This window comes from Monodon monoceros, unplaced genomic scaffold (genome assembly GCF_005190385.1).
Source record: "Monodon monoceros isolate NGI ecotype Baffin Bay Population unplaced genomic scaffold, NGI_Narwhal_1 Super_Scaffold_18, whole genome shotgun sequence".
In the NCBI taxonomy this organism is placed as follows: domain Eukaryota; kingdom Metazoa; phylum Chordata; class Mammalia; order Artiodactyla; family Monodontidae; genus Monodon; species Monodon monoceros.
The window spans coordinates 50,206,370-50,230,297 of record NW_021703774.1 but is presented as its reverse complement, the minus strand read 5'-3'; the positions used below and the strand labels follow the sequence as shown (position 1 = coordinate 50,230,297).

At 43.6% G+C, this 23,928-nt stretch overlaps 1 protein-coding gene across 1 annotated transcript in view; it reads right to left on the bottom strand.

Moving 5' to 3' along the window:
- Window positions 1-7,777: 7,777 nt before the first annotated feature.
- LOC114899040 (protein transport protein Sec16B) overlaps window positions 7,778-23,928 on the bottom strand; it is a 62,912-nt gene continuing 46,761 nt past the window's right edge. Inside the window, exon 25 of the mRNA XM_029229391.1 lies at window positions 7,778-7,878. Within this exon, the coding sequence (XP_029085224.1) occupies window positions 7,838-7,878 (41 nt within the window). The 3' untranslated portion in view covers window positions 7,778-7,837. The remainder of the gene's footprint in view (window positions 7,879-23,928) is intronic.

Sequence of the window (23,928 nt, the reverse complement as noted above, 5' to 3'; positions counted from 1 at the left end):
AGGAGCCCACACTCGACCCAGAGGGCTCCACCTGGTTGTCTAAACGAAAGGTCGTGCCTGCCATTGGTTGTCGCATTGTGACTAAACATGGCATGCGTGCACTCTTAACACATGGTGCATGTCACAAACATGAAAAGATTCCAGGAAAGAACTTGGGTGCTATAAACAGCACCTGTTACTGAGTCAAGTGACTGAACCTGCACCTTCTGTTGGTTTCACACCCAAGTGACTGTTCAGTTGCTTCACATGATCTGAAGGCATAGACAAGAGAGTCAAGTATGTTTGTTCCACTTCCTGGTGACACCTGTGAATGCTTCTGGGATAGAAGGCAGGTCACTTCTCTACCCTGGGAGAAGAAGCAGCCTCCAGCTTGAAAACAAAACGGATCTGAATTTTGCCTGAAAGATTGCTGGCTGGAATTTATGAAGTATTTTTAATAACAGTATAAATAAGAGTTTGAAAATGTTACCATGGTTGTTATAATAACAATAATTACCAAGTAAGGAGTAGTGCTTATTTCTCATCAGAAACTCTCCTGGGCGTTTTACACATAACAGTCATGCAATATTCACAGTAAGCCAGTGAGACAGGGTTTATCACTTCCATTTCACAGATGAGAATACTAAGGCTCAGAGAAGCTAAGTAACTTGCCTGCACTCTTGACCATTCCTCCACAGCTGGTGGAAACCCTTGTGCTCTTCATACTTTCCATATTTCCCCAGTTTAAAAAGAAACTATTTTAACTGTACAATCAGGAAGACATTTTTTCATTAGTTTTCTAGGCTAGACCTCAAAAATCAACGTTAGCTATACACAGCTGTTTTATGAGAACATGAGTCTGAGCAGGGGTCCAAGTGAAAGATGCTAAAGAAGAAGATAGAAAATGAGGAACCAGGGGTAGAGGAAGAATTCAAAGCCAGAGGAGAAAAGGGGCAAGCCAATGGAAACAGAAGAGAAGAGGTCTTCATGGACGAGGATGATGGCATATAAAGATGAAGGGGGAGGACATTCCAGGCAAAGGGGACAGTTTGAGCACAAACATAGAGGAGAAAGCCTAAGGGTGGAGAACGTGGAAAGGAGCAGTGGCAGGAGGTTGGAGCTGGATGGTGAGAGGCTTTGAATTAAGAACTTTGGACTCTGTTCCATCTCTGGAACCAGTGCCAGTTTTTATCTCATGTGGATTTTGTAACATAAAAATGTAATGAATATTCAAACTGCTATCTGTCAACTGGAAAAAGAAAGAAGCAATTGCTGACACCTACAAGATCAAAATTTTTAATAAAGCATGAAATTACTTAAGTGTCATATTTATAATAAGCATCATCTTCTCCTTTGAAGTAATGAAAAAGACGATTTTCACATTTTCAAAATACTAATGATAATTCAACACATTAAATTACTACAAACACTCAAATGTATGTGATCACGGGCCAGTTCTTCTGGTGTGTTTATTTTTTATCTTTTACACCATCCTCAGCACCCTGACACTGTCTCAGGCACTCAGTAAACATCGGGTACTGGAGTTTCTGGGCAGAACTCCAGCCTCAGCAGGTAACTGGAATATTAAGCAGGGAAACTGAGGCAGAAGTCCAATTATGAACTAACTCAGTGGTATTTAGAGACTGCTGCCTGGAGCCTTCTCAGGCGTTCAGGGCCCAATCCACCAGAAGAAAAAACTGAATACCAGACATCCCTCCCAGCACAGCAGAAACACACACTCATTGAGCAGACTGGGTACCAGGCACTCAAGAACTCAGTCTCACAGCAGCTCCTTCACAGTCAGGAGTAACCCAGGGACCAGTGGAGCAGAGCTTGGAGGTGGAGGGAATACATGAGTCCTCAGTCCAGAGGCTGGTGAGGGTAGAGGGGAGGCGACAGGTGCAGGGGTCTGGGCAGAGACCCTCCTAGACAAGATGCACAGGGTCTTCACCAGCTCTCTGACCAACTGTGCAATGTGGCAGCCTCCTCTCCACACCTGTCCTTGGGAGAAAAGACAGGGTGTTTGTTTTAGTTTTTATTTGTTTTGGCCATTGTGCCAGGGACACATGTGGTCATGTTCCAGCCCAGGAGGGGCCTGACCTAACTCTTGGACTTCATCTCCGTCCTTGCTGCCACCATCTTGGACATTTTTCTGTTCCTCAAAAGCACCACATTCTCTCCACTTTGGATATTTTGGAGTCTTCTCCTTCTGACAGGCACATCCTTCTCTCCTTGTTCTCCTCTCCCCCTTCACCTGGTTTACTCAGTTCGGCACTCACCTATTGGCTTTGTTACCGAGTCCAAGCTCATACTGCTCACTGCACGACAGGTCAATATATCAAGAGACGAGCTATTGAGGCAAGGAATAGTGACTTCATTTGGAAAGCCAGCAGACCAAGAAGATGGTGGACTAGTTTCCCAAAGAACCATCTTCCCCAAGTTAGAATTCAGGCTCCTTTTATAGTAAAAGGGGAGGGGGTGAGGTTGGTTGTTGTAAACTTCTTAGTGTCAGAATCCTTTGTTCCTACAGCTGTCCACGTAGGTCAGGTCATGATGCCCCTGTCAACCTCTGAAAAGACAAATGTTATTCTCTGTTCTGCAACTTTTTTTCTCTATATGAATTGGAAAGTGTTATACCTTTAAAGGTCAGAGCCTTGAGAATGGGCTATCCTGTATATTTCAGGCTACAGGCAACAGTTCTTAACATGTAGCAAGCAATAGAGGATGGTGTAAAAGATAAAAAATAAACACACCAGAAGAACTGGCCCGTGATCACATACATTTGAGTGTTTGTAGTAATTTAATGTGTTGAATTATCATTAGTATTTTGAAAATGTGAAAATCGTCTTTTTCATTACTTCAAAGAAGAAGATGATACTTATTATAAATATGACACTTAAGTAATTTCATGCTTTATTAATACAAAGGTTAAAGTAAAAGGAACATCCAATATGGAGTCAGATTTGTTCTTCCCTCTTACAGCTTAAACAGTACTACCCAAGGAAAGCCCTCTCTCCCAGATTAGATGAATATCTTCATACTCCCATAGCACCTGTTGCCCCCTTTTTATAATTCTTATCACACTTGTAATTATTTGTTTGTTGTTTCCCACACCTCTAGACCATGAACTTTATAAAGCAAGGCTTGAATCTGTCTTGTTTCCCACTGTATCATTAGCATCAAGAACAGGACCAGGCACACAACACATGATCAGTAAATATTTGTTAAATGAGTGAGCAAGCGTCACATCTCTATGGAAGATCAAATTTCTGGAAATTTGCATTAGTCCATTGTGAGTTCCTAGAGGCTGGGAGCAGGCCTGATTCGTCTTGCAGCTGTGGTACCTTGCATTGCTGCTGAAACATTGCAGGGAGTGAACTTTAAAAAGAGGACAGGGGACAGGAGAGCATGAGATGGGATTTCCTCACACCAGGCCCTTCGCCGCTCTCCAACCCCGGAAGACCAGCTTGAATTTCACCTATTCCAGGAGATCTTTCCTCTCACCCAGCCCCGCGTCAGTTTCCTCTTCTCAACTCCTACAGGCCTTCATGGCTGTGCCATTCCTTTGGCACTTGTTACCCCCTGTCTTTTTATGTCTCTCTCATGAGTTCCTTAAAAAGAGAAGCTGCCTTCTCTTTCCTTTAATCTCTTTGCTTCTAAATAATTCCTTGTACAGGATCAGTGCTCTATATAGGTTCATTGAGGGCTGATGAGAACCTGAATTTGTTTCCAAAAAGATTTTTATAAACTCCTTCCCTGGCAGACTTTGAAAAATAGGGTAGATTTTCAGGTGTGTGGGAAAGCTGAATGAAAGCCTTTCTGGAAACAGAAAAGTAAACTACGTGAGCCTCTCTCCTAACCTTCAATTCTATGAAAATAAGTGTCATGTTGACACTGTAAAAATGCAGAAATGCTCTTTTTGTCTTCCTTCATTTTAGACAAAGCCTGACTGTGTCAGATACGCTCTGGTTTCAGAGGGCTCTGGAAGAATGGGAAGCATTCTTCACTCTGACTTCAAGTAACACTGCAGGCCCTTGTACTACTAAAGACAGAATGAGCAGTTTGCTCAGGAAAGCTGAGGATGGATTCCCAGCATTAGCCCAGAAAGGATCAGCAGCACTACAGAGGTGACCTTGTCACATCATAGATGAGGCCTGGCTTCCAAAATGGACATCCCCACACTTACTGGCACATTGCCCTGACCCACAGATAATGCAAGAAATCTTGCTCTGCCTTTGCACCAGGATCCCTCTTGCAGGAGCTCTGCTAACCCTCTCTACACCTTACCTCATGGGCAGAGACAGGAAAGGCTGCCTCAGAGAGACCCCTGGGTGTGTCACTAATCCATGCACCTGCTTCTGTGTCACATTTAATTACTCACTCAATACAGAGTTACCTGTACTGCAACTCCAGACTAATGAGATGCCGCAAAGCCTTCAAATTGGGGATTACAAAGTACAGCATGTTGGGCTTCCCTGGTGGCGCAGTGGTTGAGAGTCCGCCTGCCGATGCAGGAGACACGGGTTCGTGCCCCGGTCTGGGAAGATCCCACATGCCGCGGAGCGGCTGCGCCCGTGAGCCATGGTCGCTGAGCCTGCGCGTCCGGAGCCTGTGCTCCGCAACGGGAGAGGCCACAGCAGTGAGAGGCCTGCGTACCACAAAAAAAAAAAAAGTACAGCATGTTGCACCAAGGTCAGTTTGGATTGTTCTAAAGCTCTGATTACTGCACGGTCACCTTCTTTTTAACCTGAAACCCTTTATTTCTCATTTTTCAAAAGGGAAAAACTATAGCGTGTTTTGGAAGAGGCAAAAGTTGTTGCTTGGTTGTTTGTTTTAACTACATGAAAGCCTTAGTGATCAATATCTAAATCCTCAGAGCTGCATTGAAGATACCTCTCTCTCCGTAATCTTCCCAATGGTGTATGGTGACTTTTGCCTTGAGGGAATAAGAAATTACCACCTCTTGATGACATTTTGCAGGGAAATAATGTAAGAGGCTGGATAGATGTTGTTTTGAATGTATCTACATTCTTACCTAATTTAGTGATCAGAGAGACGCTGTGCAACCCTTTTATCCCAATTCCTTATCATGTTGGTCTCACAAAGGTAGCAGGACTTTGCATCTCACCATATTTGCTGTGTCCAGGAAATTGGGGTCACAGAGAGCTTCCTGGACTCTGAATATACACTCCCTATGCCTGCGCTGTAGCTGCTAGCTACACGTGGCAATCGAGCGGTTGAAACATGGCTGGCCTGAATTGAGATGTATTGCAAGTGTAAAATACACACCAGCCTTTAAAATTTAGAAATTTAAAAAATGTAAAATATCAAATTAATGATTTTTTTATATTTGATTACATATTAAAATGAAATGTTCAGGATATACTGAGTTAAATCAGGATTTTTCAACCTCAGTACAATGGACATTTGGGGCTACATAGTTTTTTGTTGTGGGAAGCTGTCCCCTGTGCACTGTAGGATGTTTAGCTGCATCTCTGGCTTCCACCCATTAAATACCACTAGCACACTCCCAGTTATAACAACCAAAAATTGCCTAATGACATTTCCAAGCAACATTGTTAGACATTGTCAAATGCCCCCAGGTGCAAAATCTCCCCTGGTTGAGAACCATTGGGATGAATAAAATATATTATTATAATTAATAACACTGTTTCATTTTACTTTTTTTAATGTGGTTACTAGAGAACTTAAAACTACGTATGTGGCTTGCATTGTATTTCTGCTGGACAGCGCTGCCCTAGACTGAGCATCCTGAGATCAAGGATCCGCCTTTTCATTGCTGCATCACCAATGTTGAGAACAGGGACCCTTGGGCCTGGCAATGAGCAGGAGAGAAGGGGCAGAACCACAGCAGGTAATGTTTGCAGGTAAGGTTGGTAGGTACCAGACCACTGAAGACATTCGGGAGACTAATAGGAAGGAAATGGGACAAACACCAAAAGGTCACAGATCAGGCCCACAGGTGCTAGAAGAACACAGTTGCAACAGTCCTAGAGTCTGAGGAAAAGAGAGTTCTTAGTAATTATTGTGAAATCACTGGCTGCCCCCGATGGCATACAAACCACCGGATAAAGGCCACTTCAGGAACCCACATTGCCTTTTAACTGAGAATAGCTTTACTGGTGTCAAAACAGTATCAAATAAATATCGTTTCGGGACACAATGTCTCGATCAGCACACAAGCTCCCAAGTCCCTTTGACATTTGTTTATTTTCTACTTCCAGTTCCAATTCCCTTAGCCTGCCTTTCCTCAGCTGTTCTTTCCAATCCTGGGCTCACCTTCCCACACATCAGACCACAAAATCCTCAAAAGTTTGCCGTTCTTAAGGCACCCAGCATACCTTTCCACTCATCACATGCTCCCAACCTATTCTAATATGGTCACATCTCCCAGGTTGGGAACTCTTTACTCACACCCTGATTTGCTCACTACCTCCAGCCCTTCCTAAATTGGTCCTTCCCGAATCTTCTCCTGATAGTTAGACCTTGATGAAGGTTCACGGTTCATGGCTGAGTGCAATCGCTAATGCCAGCCATCTCCCATTGCCCCCAGTAAGGCTCAGGGATCCTATCCCATAACCTACCCCCATGTCCCCGTGACAGAAAAGAAATTTTAACATTATCACTTTATCCACTAAGTTAACTTTGACTGAAAGTAACAGAGAACTCCAACTCAAAATGGCTTAACAAATAAAAGGTAGGCAACTCCACAGTTAATTTTGTGACCCAAGGACATCATTAGGGACCCAGGTGCCTTACATCATTTTTGCTTAGTCATTCTCAGAGCGTCTACTTTGTCTTCAGCGTTGCTCCCTTCATAGTACCAGAATACCTGCAGCAGTCCCAGGGGCTCTACCCAGAGACACTGTCCAGAGGTAGAAAAGGAGCCACCTCTTCCCTGTGTCTCTATTGAAGAGTGAGAAACCCTTTCCCATAAGCCCCCAGCACTTATCACATCTCATTGGGCAGAGCTGCTTCATGTATCTGTATCTAACCAGTAACTGGCAAGGAGGATGGGACCACCAGGATTGGCTCAGACAGTGGCTGTCAAAGCATATGGTCTTCAGACCAAAGTATCAGCATCACCTGATACACATTCTCTGCCACCACCCAGACCAACTAAATTCGGGCGGGAGCCCAGCAACTGGAGTTTTAACAAGCCGTCCCGGTGATTCTGATGCATATGAAAGTTTAGGAACCATTGGCTTAGACCAATCTAGGCCTGCTTCTGGGTTAAAGCCCTTGAAACATGTGGTCATGATAACGGTAGATACGTAACAAAATCAGGGTTCTTTTATTGGGTTGGCCAGCACAAACTTTTTGGCCAACCCAATACAAAGGAGAAAGGAGTGACGTAAGAACAGATGTTGAATAGATAGCCAACATTATCTGTTATAATCACCATGTCAGCTTTTTTTTCCTTTGTGACTGGAAAAGTAGCCTTCCTATATTATACGCTTTTATTGCACACGCCTGGCAATCACTTTACAATAGTTCAAAGAATGCTTTTGGATATTCTTTAAAAAAGTTTAACTATTTCTATGCAATAGCCAACAAAAGCAACAACCCTTTAGCAATGCAGTCTTTAAAACTATTTCCCATAAAAGGTTTCATATTATCCTCAGGATAATTTTATAAAGTAGAAAGAGCAGTTGTTATTTTTATTTTCATTTTATGGAAGGGAAAACTGAAGATCAGAATGGGCAGAATCACACAGCTAGCAAATTTTAGAGCCAGGACTCACTCTGTAGATCTTCCAGCTTCAACTCTTTCACTCCTTCCGTGATGATACCAGGCTGCCTCCTGGGTAAACATTGCTGGGCAGAGGCCGCTGTGATCAACGCATCCTATGTCGGAACTCTGTGGGGGATTGGCCTCCTGCAATGAAGTATATTAGGAAGAAAGCTATGACTATTCCATGACTTTCACCTGCATGGCCTGCTCTGCGATGAAACACTGGCATGCCAACTACAGGAAAATCTGACAGCTAGAAGAACTGGCAGAGATTTCTCCACCACTGTTAATTGTACCGCAGAGAGATTCTGCATGCTGCTGCCCGAGAAAATGAGCATTTTCATTAACACCATAGATTTAATGATTGACCTAAAGTTCAGCAAAATAGATGCTACCTTGATCACATTGAAATTACCTAAGAAGATATTTTTCTCTAGAAAATCCAAAAGATTTTAATTTTATTTTTGTGAGCTAGAAATATGGATGATTTTTTAATCCCAAATTTAAAAAATGCACAAACAATACACATTAAAATAAATTTCAACAGTACTTTTCAACTACGGGACCCAGGCTTTAGCGTTCTTGAACAGCCATCAAACCAGGGGCTCAAACCCTAAAGATCACATGGGGTTCCTGGGGAAGCAGAACCCAAGAAACAGGGCCGTTACGTTCCCCAACCCCAGTCTCCTTGTAATCTATCCAATCTCCAGCTCAGCCAGGAATTCCCTTCAGATCCTGGGAGCACTACTTACTAGAACAGCATTGCCTGAGATGGGAAACCTATGAGCTCTACCACAGCCTGACTCAACCCTATGAGATCCTGAACAGGCATCTAGAGACCCAGGGAACATAAAGTGGCATATACTTGAAGATTCCCTGGAGAAAAGGACTTTTTCTGAAAAAGCTGTGTCAGCAGACTTTAGTGGAAACCCTGATTGTAGAACAAGGGCAACATTATCCTTGCTTTCGGGTTCTCCAAAGGAACAGTCATCTCCAGATTCTGTACCCTTGGCCCTGCTGCTGACTTTTCTCCTGCCTCTTGTGGCCTCAGTGTACTCCAAATGATGATCGGTGAGCCCTGAAGTTCTACGAATCGGTGCTGGACCAGCTCTGGATTCTAGCATCATTGCAACTTGACTTGGCTTAGATCTAATGCACCTGCTCACCAAGATGCTGTCACCATGGAGAACTTTCTTCTCGATCTAAAGAAATCCCTGATGCAGCTCCACTGGGTCCTGATGCAGCTGCCAAGTCTTGTCCGTGACCAAAGTCAAACACCTTCCTGCCAAAACCCAGGTGAAGGGAGCACAGTCCCCACCTCAGTGCTGCAGGAGCACTGCAGTTCAAAGCCCCAGGAAGTACTCCGCCTAAGCTGGGTTCATGAATCCTTTATTTTTGTTCTACTGAGCAGACCAGAACAAGGTTTCTAAGCCGTGGTGACGGGTGTTTGCAGGAAACCCGTGGGAGTTATTAATATTCATGTTCCCATCACACTTTTGCAAGTAATGGAAGCTTGTTTTCTGTAACACATCATTAGGTGAGGAAGACAAGTGACCGCCTAGGGTTTTGATGTACAAAGTGTGGTCACCCAAGACTCAGAAGGGACTATGGGGAGAACAGACAAGGTGAGAGGGGTGACAGTGTTAAACTCTTCTTTTGGAGACTCCCAAAAGACCCTTTTGGTGAGGGCAGACCTTCGTGGACCCCGCCCAGAGTCAGCAGTGGTGGAATCTGGGCCGGTCACAGTCTCTCCCCTCCTGCAGAGGACAGCGGGACCCAATGTGGAGTGTCTGAAGTCACAGCTTTGAGAGCACAGAGTGGGGAATTGGGACGTCCGGGCTGAGCCTCCCTGCTTTAGAGCACGGGAAGGGCCTGCAGACTCAGGAGCATAAGAACAGGGAGTCATGAGGGTCAGAAGGAGAGCATTCGCTGAGAGCTCAGGGGAGACCAGGTCTAGAGCAGCAAGGATTGAAGTGAGGGAGGTAGAAGTGTCCAGCAACTATAAGAACCGGTCGATGGGGATGGGGGCAGGAGAGTGATTATTATCCGTAAGCCTCTCAGAGCTGCCCACGTGGCCCTCTCCACTCTAAGCAAGTGAGCAGTTACAATGTAAGCTGTTTTCACACACCCCATTCACACCTCAGAATGCGTGGCCTCTTTGCACCTCTGTTTCCTCGGCTGCAAACTGGGCATAAGAGTCATACCTACCTCATTTTTTGTAAGAATTAGAAGAGTTAATAATGCATAAACATGCTTAGAACAGCACCTGGCCTGTAGTATGTTCCATTAAATGCAAGCCACCATCAGTATCACCATTAATATTAGTTGGGGTCCATTTCCCTCAACAGACAGAGTCCTCTAGAAGCAGAAACCGTGTCTCATTACATTTGTTACCCCAAAGCCTAGCAGCACTGTGCCAGGCACAAGTTACCTAGTGAATGAATGAATCAATCAATGAATGGTACATTCCCTGATCCTGCCATTGTAGGAAAGGTCTCACTCCACCCTTAGGCTACACAGAGTCATTTCTTCCTGATAGCATCATGTCATTGATTCATTCAACAAATATTATTGATCACCTGCTCTGGGCCAGGTACTGTCCTGGGTGCTGAGAATACAGCAGGGAAACCTAAATGGCAAGACTCCCAGGCCTCGTAGAGCTCACCTTTTGTGGGGGGAAGGAGGAGACAAAGAAGAAAGAAGTAAAATGCGTTCTGTTTGATGACAATCTTTGCTACAGAGAAAAGTTCAACGACAAGAATGCCAGAGAGCAGGGGTGCTCCATGTAACTACAGTGCTGAGGGAGACTTGCTGGAGAAGGGGGTCCTGCAGGAAGTCGAGGAGGTTGGGGTGCTGGCCAGGAGGATGGAGGGGAAGAACCTTCCAGTTAGAGGAAACCAAAGGTGCAAAGATCGGTTAATGTTTACTGTGCTCTGACCAGCGACACCTCAGTGACAGCTGTTACAGCCTTCCTAAAACGGAGAGAGTTTCCTTTGGCACCTGAGCAGACAAGGTCAGCTTCAAGGCACAATCAAGAAGCAACAGCCCTTTGTTAACTAATGTGTGTTTGTAGAGTGAAACTGGATCTCTCAATCTGATCAGGAAGGGACACTGCTGACAATTCCAGATCTGTTTCTATCTACATGTCAGAAACTGTTTCGTTCTGAATATACCAGTTAAATGAGATATGAGATATAAAATGCCTAGTTCTATACCTGGCACACTGCAATTGCTTTAAATTGTTATTCCTGTTATTCCAGTTTTAAATGGTTATTCCTGTTATTCCAGTTGTACTCCCCCACCCTCCCCAATTCCACCCTCCCAAAATGCCACAAAGGAGGAAAAATACTGGAGGCGGTTGTTGCTCTATTGTCACTCGGGAAGCATGGATGGGGCAGGGGAGGTGTTCCTCCCTAACTATTCCTCCCTAACTATAACTATTAATGGACTTTTTTCTGCACCAGACTGTGAGCTGCTTGAGAGCAGCAATCTCCAGCTTTGTAACTTTGCACAATGCCCAGCAGACAACCTGCCACATAGTAGGTATTCATAACTGCTTGATGAAAAAATAAGTTGAAATACAGTGCAGCCCCAGGAGGTGGGCCCTGGGACTGTGATATGCTCATTTCCATGAGTCCTGCCTGCTTCTCAGCCAGCCTGAGCTGGCAACACCTACAGAGTGAGGCTGGACCAAGACCTAAAACCTCAGGAACTTTACTCTCTTGCTGTCCCACATGTACACTCCCTCAAATGCCACCTGGTATTTGGGGTGGTGAGTGAACAGCAGCCCACAAAGGGAGTTTGGGTGATTTTGCTGCCTTTAGCTTTGTTGGCATTTAGATAAATCATTCCTTTCTGTAGTTTTAAACTTTAGCTCGGTGTTCTCAGAGAAGATATAAATTATTAAACAAAGGAAAGCAACTCTGGCTTCAGATCAGATGGCAATTAGCATCACCTAGCACTAGAAGAAAGTCCGTTCATGTGGTCCATGTGCCAGCCTAAGGAGCTCACATCTTGGCAATGATGCTCAAGTTCTGGCTGATATTAATCTCAGATGTGCCTGGAACCCAGATGGACTAATTGAAGTGATTCGGACATTCGTCCCTACTACAAGAAAAAAGGAAATTAAAAGGAGAAGAAAAAAAAGGAAAAGAAAATGTAAATCTTGGTATAAGAATAGAGGGAATTTACGTAAACTGCTCATTTTCTATGAACCATGTATGGTACATATATGATCTCACTTTAATTTTTACATCATGAGGTAGGTGCTACTATCTCTGTTTTGCAGATGATCAAATTGAGGTTCAGAGAAGATGAGTAACTCACCCAAAGGCACACAGCACGTGGAGGAGCAGGGAGTGGAACCTGGATCTGCCTCGCACTAAGCTGCCTCCTCTCAGAAGAGGGCATAGGACCCCACGGGCAGCCACAAAGTACATCCCAAAGGGCTCATGGGCCATAAGCAACAATGCTCTGGGTAGAATTTAAGTGTGGACCACCCCCTTTGAACACATACCCTCGGGGGAGGGATGAATCTTCACACATTTCAGTGACATCAGAATTATTTCCCCCCTGTAAGAAAAGAAAAAGTTTCTTTATAACAAACTGAGCAAAGTCATGAGGTCCTAAGCACTGTTTCTCAACTCTTTCTTCAGTATGGTCCCCCACTTTTGCATACGCTGTGTCCCCCCCAGTTAGAGTATAATGTACATCATATGTGTAGATAGATAGAAATGTATTATATATTTTATATTCCCCTTTAACGCTAGAACTGGGTCTTGCCCCAGCAGACACTTAGTAAATATTTGTTGAATGAATATTCGTGTGTAAAATCTATCACAGGAAATAAAAGATTATAACTGATCCAACTAAATAAGGTTCAAAAAAGAGAGGCCTTTGAGCATTGATTTTTTTTCTGATTTCAAAAGTAAATTCTCCTCTTGGAATTCAGAAAGTGACAGGAGTTATTGACACTGGAATATAGGGAGAGGGGAGGTTTAGTTAATCAGGCAGCAAAACAGAAGTCTTTATTTACCTAAGAGTCCCTCTGCCCCTGCTGGACACCTCTTACCATCAAGAGTTTTCACTGCTCAAGGATGATCCTCATAGAAATGGGGGGAAATGTAGTTTAAAAAGGTGAATAAAAAAGTTAAAAGGATACCATCAGAAAGGCATGTAGGATTCCCAGGTCACAGTTCTAACTGGTCAGACAAATATTAATAGGAGAGAGAAAAGAGCAGAAGGATGTACTGAAAAGATCCTCAAACTACCAAGACAAAAATGAAATTCTGAACAATGAAAGCCAGGAAAGTTGAGAAGAAAATACTGCTTCAGGGATTCCTAGTATGACCCTTTTTACCCATCTGGAGAGACCACACACACACACACACACACACACACACACACACACACACAACCAATGAGAATGTTCCTGGGCCTTGGTAACCTTCCAACAACCATTGTTGCCAATTACTGTCCCTTTGGTCCCAGACCACCTGCTTGGTGTGACACAAGCCAGAGATTCCAGCTGAGCATCCCAGGACCATTGAAGTTCACATTAGCAGGTGACTTCTGAGTCTGAGGGAAGAGCCAGCTCAAACATTTCACTTGGGATCATGCCCAAAAGCAGCTGCCTGAATATCAGCCCCATAACCAGCTCCAATAATGGTCGTCCCTCTGGATAAGAAGAGTCATGTGTGCTGCCAGGATATGCGCTGCATATTCAGGTAAAATATTCAGGTAAAAGAGACTGACAGCGTGATAAAAATCTAAATCTTTCTTCCTCAGAAATTTTAAACCTTTTTAGAACAAAGACGTAGAGACATCCTCTGACATACGACTCTCTGACATTCTATAGCTAACCCACACTTATAAAATAGCTAGAACGTATCCAACATTCACTATGTGCCCAGCACTGTTATAAGTATTTACAAGTATTAACTCATTTAGTTAATTCAAAAACATTCTGAGGTGAGAAATGTCATTACTCCCATTTTATGGATGAGGAAACTGAGGCCCTGGAAGGTTAACTTGTCCAAGATCACACAGCTCCAGAGCCCTCACTCTTACCCACTACACTATACTATGTCTTATACTAGGATTGCAAGAAAACCTTAGATTTCTATCACACTTGCTGTCATTGACACAGAGATACCCCTAAGTCTTTCCATTGGGAATACATGTGCATTCCTGAGGATTTATCCAATTTGGCAAATCCAATGAAAACTTATTCAGCACCTGCTAGGTGAAAATCAGGGCCAGATGCAGGGGCAGGCTCCATCTTGTGGTGGAATCAGGCTCTCCTCATTGCAGCTCATTGCCAAGGAGGAGGTGCACTGGTGTGGGACACTGCTTAGAGCACTACTGGACATTGATGCAGCATAGGAGATTGTGTGCAATAAGCAACAGGTCAAATGCTCTTGCATCCCTGCCTGGCTCTCTCCCCTCCTATCTAGTCCCTCAATTTCCAGACTATGTCCCTATATTTGGTTAGTGTGATAAGTTAAGCCTTCAACTTCCTACCACCCCCATCTCCCAATGCCTCAGGGGTTAACTTAGCCCAGCTCTGCTCTAAGCTGTATTTCCCTGGACCATCTCCCTGTTAGATTCAATTGTCCTTGCCCTCTTGCCTTCACACACAGTGGTCAAGGCTTGGGTGTGAGAAAGGGACCAAGGAAGCCAGTTTTTAGTCTAATCCTTGAGATCTTCAGGAGGCAAAGAAGAAACTGTGACTCTCACCTGGTGAAGTGAGCTCCCTCGGCTATGGGTTCCACATGCGGGTTTTGGCCAACAGCGTGTAGTCATCAATAGTGTACTCTTGTCTGGCCATGTCTTCATGCATTTCTACCTCAAAACCAGTAGTGGTAAACTGACAGACTGAGGATTCTGATTTTTAGGATCACACCCCTGTCTGTCTCCATCTTGGAGACATCTTCGAGATATAAGGACCAATGAACCATGGTCCTTCCCTACTCTCAAGCAACTCACAATCTAGTAGGGATATAGACAAACACAAGTAGTCAGATATAAGGTAGATGGAGAACACACCATCTGTCTACCTGGGAGCACAGAGGAGGGGATGATGGATTTCAACTAAAGCAATCAGAAGGGGCTCACAGGCCTTGAAGGATGAACAGGATTTTGGTGGCAAGGGAGGGATGCATATTCCAGGTGGAGGGAACAACACAAGTAGAGACAATGAAGCATGAAAGGGCAAGGGGTTTTGAAAGATATCAGTGATTGAAACCTTGGATGTAGGAGCTCAATGAGAGATGAGGCTAAAACCAACCCATAGAAAATCCTAGATGTCATATTAAAGGGCTTCTCCTTCATCCTTTAACAAGTAAGCAGGCTTTATAGGTTTTGAGTATTTTCTGAAGATTTTCCCTACCTCTCCTTTGAACTATAGACTAGCAAATCCAGCTGCATAGCTTGACACATCTCCACTTGTAATTCTCAAATCCTAATATGTCCATACCCCACTCTCCATCTTCTTCCCACATCTCTCTCTTCCTGCAGTTTTTCCCCACTTTCCTGCTGCTAAAACCAAAAACCTAGGAGTCAACTTTTACTCCTGTCTTTCTCTCACACCCCACAGCCAATTCATCAGCAAATTCTAACAGCTCAACCTTGAAAATATATCCAGAAATCCACCACTTCCCACCACCTTGATCCAACCACCATGACCTATTGCCTAGATTATTGCAAGAGCCTCCTGTCTCCACCCAGAAGCCAGAGTGGTCCTGGAAAAATGCAAGTCAGATCATGTCATTCATTCCTCTGCTCAAAATCCAACTGTAGTTTCCCTCTCACTTAGAGTACAGGCCAAAGTCCTGACCTTGGCCCATAATCCTATATGACCTTGCCCACCATTCCCCAACCCACCCCACCCCCCGCCGCACCCTTCAGCGAGCTCTTCTCCTACTGCACCCTCCACCTGCATCCCCCACAGCGTGCTGACCTCATGGCTGTTACTGTTCCCTTGGCCTGGATTTTGAGATGGGGAGATTATCCTGGATTATCCAGGTGGGTCCAATGTAATCAAAAGGCTCCTTATAAGAGGGAGGAAGAGGGAGATTTGATAAAGAAGAGAAGGCCATGTGATGATGGGAGCAGAGATTGCAGCGATGTGGCAACAAGCCAAGGAATGTGGGCAGCCACCAGAGCTGAAAGAGGCAAGGAACAGAGTCTCCCCCGGATCCAGAAGGAACCAGCCCTGCTAACACCTTCATTTTAGCCCCTTAAGACTCTTTTCAGACTTGTGGCCTCCAGAACTGAAAGATAATAAATTTGTGTTGCTTTAAGCCACTAAGATTGTGGTAATTTGTTACAGAAGCAATAGGAGACATACCACTGGGGATCCACCGATGCCTGTCACAAGTGGAAAGGACACTGAACAAGGATTTTTGGATCTCCAAGAATCCTTTCACTCTTGAAATTCTAAAAAACTGTAGGGACTTTAAAAAATCATTGCAGTCTCTCCTGCTCTGGGTCCTTCCATGGCAAGATGTTCAAGACTCAGGCCAGCTCTGTCTACTCAGCTTGGCCTCTTTTGTAGCAGGAGCTTTTAGGAAACACGACTTCTCTTCCTAAAGAGAAGCCTTCATGCCCTGAAGTAGAAATAGTTACGTTCAGGACTTCAAGACCGCATTCCCACTGCTTATGACATTCTGATCAAAGTCAGTCATGAATTAAGAACAAACTGTATACCACAAAAAAAAAAAAAAAAAAAAAAAAAAAACTGTAGCCTTCTATTCACTGTTTCTTTAAATAATCTTTCTGCCTCTCCTCTTCAAGGAAAAAAAAACTTGAAAACCGAAGACTAGTATTAACCATAATGATAATGTTTCACGTTTATATTCTCAAAGAGCTTTAGCATCATTAGGCAGTTGATGCATATGACACTTCGCTCCATGAGGCAGGTCAGTGCTGTTACTCCCTCTTAGGGACAGGGATCCAGGTGCTGTGAGAGTCAGTGCTCACTCGTGCACTGCTCATCCACCAGTCACAGAGCCAGGGCTGGAAACCAGGTCGACAGAATCTCTGATCTCCCCGACATATGTAGAACCGTGAGCGGCCAACAGCCTCCAAAAAAGATTGTGTTGACAAAAAGAAAATTTATCAATTAATAACAGGATTCAAATAAAGTGTTCCCATTCTTTAGGGCAGATAAGACTTGTGAATAATAAACAGAGCACAGAAGACAATGTAAAAACCAAGGGCTATGCTGTGTGGCATAGATAGTAGGAGCTGCGGGGATTCAGAGAAAGGAGACGTGATTGTGCAGATGTGTCTATGCAGAGTCTTTTTTTTCCCACACCAACTAGAATTCTCATAGCTCAGAGAGGGGCTCTGTATTTACACAGTCGGAGCATATATTTGTTCCACCTAAAGACAAAGCAGCAACTACGTCTGCAGCAGAAGAAAATGTTTGAGACATCAATGTATTGGCTTCTGTACTCCTGTTACAGGGACTGACCTGGATTTGGGAAATCTCCTATAGCCTAGTCATGGCATTACTGCAAGACTCATGTGGCCCAGCCTGGATCCCTGCTCTGAAGAGACAAGACAGAGAGGTGCCTGTAGGGCTTGAGGCATCTTATCATTTGCTGAAATGAGCTAATTCTTTTAAGCAGCCCAGTGTCTCACTTAAAACCAATAGGGTGATTTCAGTGAATTTTTTTCAAAAGACATAGATGAGTTAAACCATGGCTCCAGATTTTGGGATTTCACAGACTAATTAAACTTCCCCTCCCCAACCTCCCAAAATGTGGGGGACTTAGGATCTTTTCGTTTTGCCAAGTAAAGGCTAGCATCCACTATTACCATCATTTTATAAAAGAAAGGATGTTTTAATGCCAAATAAAGTAGAAAGACCTAATCTAAGAATTCTAGCAGAGAATTCATGTAGATCCATGAACACTCACTGTATTTTTAATTTTCTCATCTCATTGCAAACTGGTGAAAACTTTGCATTGTTCTGGCCCCAGCTGCAGACCTGTGCTTGGAAATCTCCAGGTTAAATGCTCTGTAAGTTCTCCGATGGCTCTTAATTCAGAGATCTCATTTGCCATTTTACCATTTGTATGCAAATTCAAGGAAAACCATGCCTCATACCTATTTTGTTCCTTGAAGCCACAATGACAGGTAGACTGTGCCTGCAGAGGTTCGTCTCTGAGGAAACAAACACTTTCATCCATCCACCTACCCACTCATTCATTAAATATTTATGGAGTACTTATTAAACGCCAGGGACTATTTTAGAAAATGGAGAAGGAAAGAAGAATTTTCAAGCCCTATTGACACATAAATCATGAAACAATATTCATTGCAGCATTATTTACAATAGCCAAGACATGAAAGCAACCTAAGTATCCATCAATAGATGAATTGATAAAGAAGATGTGATATAGATATAGATATGTAATGGAATATTACTCACCATAAAAAAGAATGAAGTCTTGCCATTTGCAGCAACCTGGATGGACCTAGAGGGCATTTTGCTAAGTGAGATAAGTCACACAGAGAAAGACAAATATTGATACCATCTGATTTCACTTTATGTGGAATCTAAAAAAGAAAACAAAGCAAAACAGAAACATACTCACAGACACAGAGAACAAACCAGTGATTGCCAGGGGGAGGGGGAGGGGGGATGAGTGAAAATAGGTGAAGGAGTTTAAGAGGTACAGACTTCCAGTTATAAAATAAATAACTGGGATGTAATGTACAGCGTAGGGAAGATAGTCAATAATATTGGAATAACTTTGTATGGTGACAGGTGGTAACTAGACTTATCATGGTGATCATTTTATAATGTATAAAAATATTGAATCACTATTTTACACCTGAAACTAATACAATAAGACCATTATACTTTGATTAAAATAAAAGAAAAAACGAAACAAAAAGACAAAGTTGCAAAATGCATCAAGACCTGTAAATAACAGTGCCAGGGCCAATGCAGGTATGATCAGAGATGAGGGGGTTGAGGGCACAGGGAAGGAGAGGTCACGTGCACATGGTTCGTCCACCAAAATTTCCATCTTCCATGGTGCACACCCTGGTAATGATGCTGACAGCAGGCATATCTTGAGATAAGGCAGACAATGATACATCCCACTGTTCTAATTCTGGAATTGCTATGCCACCTCATTAATATGTGAAAATGTGTTAAAAAGCTGCTGATAAACAGCTGCACAGAGGCAGAAATAGTGGCTCCCATCACATTTGCAAGCTTTATCGGCTCTCGAACGTGGCAAGAGAAACGAAGCTTTGCCTGCATGTATAAACTGGGTAATTTGCTGTAATACTCCACTTTATTGGTAGACATTTTGCCATATCATGTCTCCCCAACCACAGCGTAAGGACACTTCTGATTTACACAGCTCTGTAAACTGCCTCTTCCTTAGAAAGAACTGTCATGTCAGCGGGCATCGTTTTAACATGCTGGTTTATCAATAAAACAGAAGATTGAGTCGCTCTCATGCACTGCACAATTTCTAATAACTGCATTCCTATTCAGTCAGAGAGCATTTGATTAAGGAATTAGATACAAGTTATATATAAATCAGTGCAAGCCTTGAGTCAGCTGAAGCATTGGAAAGTGCATTTCTCAGGCAAGGGGAGTAAAATTTTATCCCAATCCAAGACCAGATCAGGAGTAAGAAAAGAGGCTTGTCTGAAATGCGATAGAGCAGATTTTCATCTCTCCCAGGCACCACTCCCCAAGGCCAGGGACAAGAGCCCCCATTTACCTTACCTTGGGGATGGCTCTGCTCCATATTTCTCTAGCGACACTTCCAGCTGGAGGAAAAGTCCCCAGCGATGCCCATTTCCAATTGCCTCCTATCTCCCCGCTCCTCTCCCCTTTCCGGTGACAGATTGATAGCCCCCTCAGGTGCCTCCTGAATGCACCCCGTGACAGGAGACAGCAACACTGAGCTCGCTGAATTGATTCCCATTATGTCCCTATTTAGACCCAAACCCTGGAGGTGACTCCCATCCCTGACCTCCCCTCAGCCGCCCCACCCCACAGAGGAATTACGGCCTGTTGGGGGACCTTCTATTCTGGATAAATATTAAACTGTTTTCTGCTTGGTACCAGGTGGCAGCTGCTCCTTCCCTTCTGGGTTGGGGATTATGTATTTGTGTAATTTTTATATTGTGTTTGTTTTCTTGGCAGATGGCTTCCTTCTCGTTATTGGGGTGGCATGGTGGGGAGAGGAAAGGTGACTCCAGGGGCATGTTCTGCTTGATGAAAGGCAGATAATAAAAAGGTGGCTTTTTTGTAAAACCCACAGAGAGCAAAAGTATATAATTTAACTAAACGCGAACAGCCTCCGATCCTGCAATTATCCAAGCAATCTCCATCCAAGCAGCGCTTGGAGCAGGGTAACTTAGAGATGGGTTTTTCTTTCTAGAAGCATTGAGATTATTCTCCTGACACACGTCTCCTTTTGCCTGGCTCCCCGGATCCTGTCCCCACCCCACCCCTCCTTGTGGAAGAATGCAAAAACAAGCTCTGGGTCAGCGTGTCCCACATCTAGAAAATGTGTTTCCTGGCAGTGCCAAGAGTAGGGGGTCTTAGAATTGCAAATGCAGCGTTAAGTTAAAGCCCTTGGTATAAAATTTGACATAATTAAGACACTACAAGGGCAAAGCATTGCAATAGCAATTACACAGGTTGTAAAGGGGTGAAGTACCTTCTAAAACCAAGAAATGCTTCTGCCAGAAATAAGCACCCCCGAGGGTCAAATGAGGAGCTGTCAGTGCAGAATATCACTGGCCTTGACTTCAAGCGGGTGCCTCCCTTCCATCAGCTGCCACGAAGGCTGCCTGCTGGGGGTCTCTGCAAGGAGCCTGGGCTCCCTCTCCCAGAGATTGCTATCACCTCTCCCATGGACAGTTTCCCAAAAGCTGCAATGATTCTCATTTGCACCTCTTGCCTCCCTTACTAAGCCATTCATGCATTCGTGGATTTTTTAAAAAATGTTTTCTGTATACCAAGACCTGTCTCAAATTCTAAAGATGCAGAGATGGATCAAACCATAGGATGACCCCACATGGCAATCTCTAGGCCAAAAATAATTTGTGGATATTTTCTTGCAAAAGTTTTCAAGTTCTCATGATGGGAAATTATTCATTCAGGTCTGTTTTGAGTACTGAGCCCTTATTAGGCATAAGACACTGTACAAGGTGCTGGAAATATAAAGATGAGTAAGTTGTATCACCCCTGTCCCTGAGAAGTCACAAGTCTAATGGAAAAAATAGACATATGCATAAACACTTAAGATAATAAGTAATATTCCTCAGTTACAGAGGAGCAGAGAAGCAGAGGAGCAGAGATTCACCTTAGCTGAGATGGCAGTGTCAAACTGGAAATAAGTTTCAGTGGTCTTGCTTGGGTTTGCAGAACAGATTCAACTGCTTTAAACTAAGGGAACAGAAGGTAACGGTCTAGGTTCTGGGGCCAGACTGCTTAGGTTCAAATACTGTGTGATCTTGGGAAAGTTACTTAAACTCTCTGTGCCTTCATTTTCTCATCTGTGAAGTGAGGCTAATAAAGCTACCTGTTTGAGTTATTTTAAGGATTAAAGAAGACAACATATGTGAAGCACCAAGCACGATGCTTTCCCGGTTCCATCATTAGCTGTGCAATGCTATGCAAGTTATTTGAACTCTGTGCTTAATTTCTTCAAAATACCTACTTCATTGTATGTGAAGAGAGTTTAATGACTAAACACATGTAAACTCTGGGAACAATGCCTAGCACAAAATCTTAGTTATTATTATTGATGTTTTTATTACTACAGACACACTCTCAACATAATAGTAAAAAAGCTTTACATTTTAAATTATGTTCTCATATTCAAAGGAAAAGACCATCAGCCTGGAAGCCAAAACTTTAATTAAGGGGATTTAGGAAAATTGACTAACCTGTCCGGTCCATGGTCTTTTCATCCATAAATTTACCTCCTCCAGAAATTTCCAATCACCTCCTTCCCTGGTAGGCAGCATCAGGGGCCTCTGGAGCACATCACTAGCTCCTTGGACCAACAGCTATCTTGGAATACACTTGGTCACCTGGTCTCCCATCTCATCTGTGAGCTCTTTGAGAGCTAGTCCTTATTTTCACCTGTCTATCATGGGAGGTCCTAATTCATTTGTTGAATAAGCAAATCCAAGTTTTTAGCTGAGAAGTTTGGGGACACAGAGAAATTCAATTAACTTACTTAAAGTCACCAGTTTAGCTCGTGGGAGATGTGAGCCTAGAAGTGGAAGTCTTCTCGCTTTTACTACAGTGCCTTCCCTGAGACTGCAAAGACAGCCTCTACAAAGTAAGAGATACATTTGGGGTGATTGTTTTCTTTGAAAATCATTTCTTTAATTTTAGGGGCTTAACATCAATTACCTTCAAATTGCAAGCCACTCCAGTTCATTTTAAAACTAATTAGATTTAGCAAATGTCAATGTATCTGCAGCTTGTCGTTCGAATACCTGTCGCACAAAGCAAGTGCAACTGGATCCCGACTTGAGATGTTAACTGAGGTGCATTATCAGGATGACTAACACCATCTGTGAGGTTGGGGGTCAGTTTGTTGTTGTCTTCAAGGAGAAGACACTGAAAAATTACATAAAGAAGTCATGAGTGTAAGGCTCTGATTTGTTCTCAATTCATGGGTAATTCATCCAAATACTCAGAGAAGTAGAAATAAAATCTAATAGCCCAAAACTCAAATTATTTCTCCTCCAGGACAAAGAGGTCTCCTCGTGATGTCAAATCATGATTGTAGAACACAAGGACAGTGAAAAAGAAACAGTCAGTGATCATCCTTTACATTGGCTCTTAGAACTCAGAGACATGTTTTAAAAGTCCAGGCCATTGATTTCTTAGAACCGAGACTGATGGAACATAATACTTGGCTAAAATTTTCTAGCCAAAAGTTCAGATTTATTGACCTACGATATGTCATACCCTATTCTGGTAAATGGGACTCCATGGAGAGCTACACACTATCACCCACAATACCAGCTTAATGGAGAGGCTGTCTTCCAGATAAAAAGTAACTGGGAAAAAGAGGAAATAAAGGTCTAGAAAAGGGAAAGCTGAAAAGAGACCCATTGAGAATGGGTCCTCATGGGATGGCGTACATGTATGTGCAAACCCACATAATTCACACGCACTCCTCACCTTGTAGCCTTCCCTCAGAGAGTTCCACTGCAATATTCAAACTTTTTCTGCCTCAGGATCTTGGACAAGGCAGAAGGAGAAAGCAGGGACTCTGTGATGGCAGGTTGGCATATGTAAATCAGATCATTCTCTTTTCCAAGGCCACGGCTCCATGCAATTTTCACCAAAATGCTCCATGCCCTTGTCATCACAATGCTCCATGTCTTTGTCATCACAATGCTTCACACACTTGTCATCAAAATGCTGCATGACCCTTGTCATCACAATGCTCCATGACCACTGTCATCACAATGCTCCACGCCCCTTGTCATCACAATGATCCATGACATTGTCATCACAATGCTTCAGGCCCCTTCTGATCACAATGATCCATGACACTTGTCATCACAATGTTCCATGACACTTGTCATCACAATGCTACATGCTCTTGTCATCACAAGGCTCCATGCCCTTCTCATCACAATGCTCCATGCCCCATGTCATCACAATGTTCCATGACGCTTGTCATCACAATGTTCCATGCCCTTGTCATCACAATGCTCCATGCCCTTGTCATCACAATGCTCCATGCCCTTGTCATCACAATTCTCCATTCCCCTTGTCATCAAAATGCTCCATGCCCTTGTCATCACAATGCTCCATTCCCATTGTCATCACAATGCTCCATGCCCTTGTCATCACAATGCACCATGACCATTCTCATCACAATGCTCCATGCCCTTGTCATCACAATGCTCCATGACACTTGTCATAACAATGCTCCATTCCCCTTGTCATCACAAAGCTCCAGGCCCCTTATCATCACAATTCTCCATGACCGCTGTCATCACAATGTTCCATGCCTTTATCATCACAATGCTCCGTGCCCTTGTTACCAAAAAGTTCCATGCCCTTGTCATCACAATGCTCAATGACACTTGTTATCACAACGCTCCATGCATTTGTCATCAAAATGCTCCATGACCCCTGTCATCACAATCCTCCATGACCCTTGGCATCAC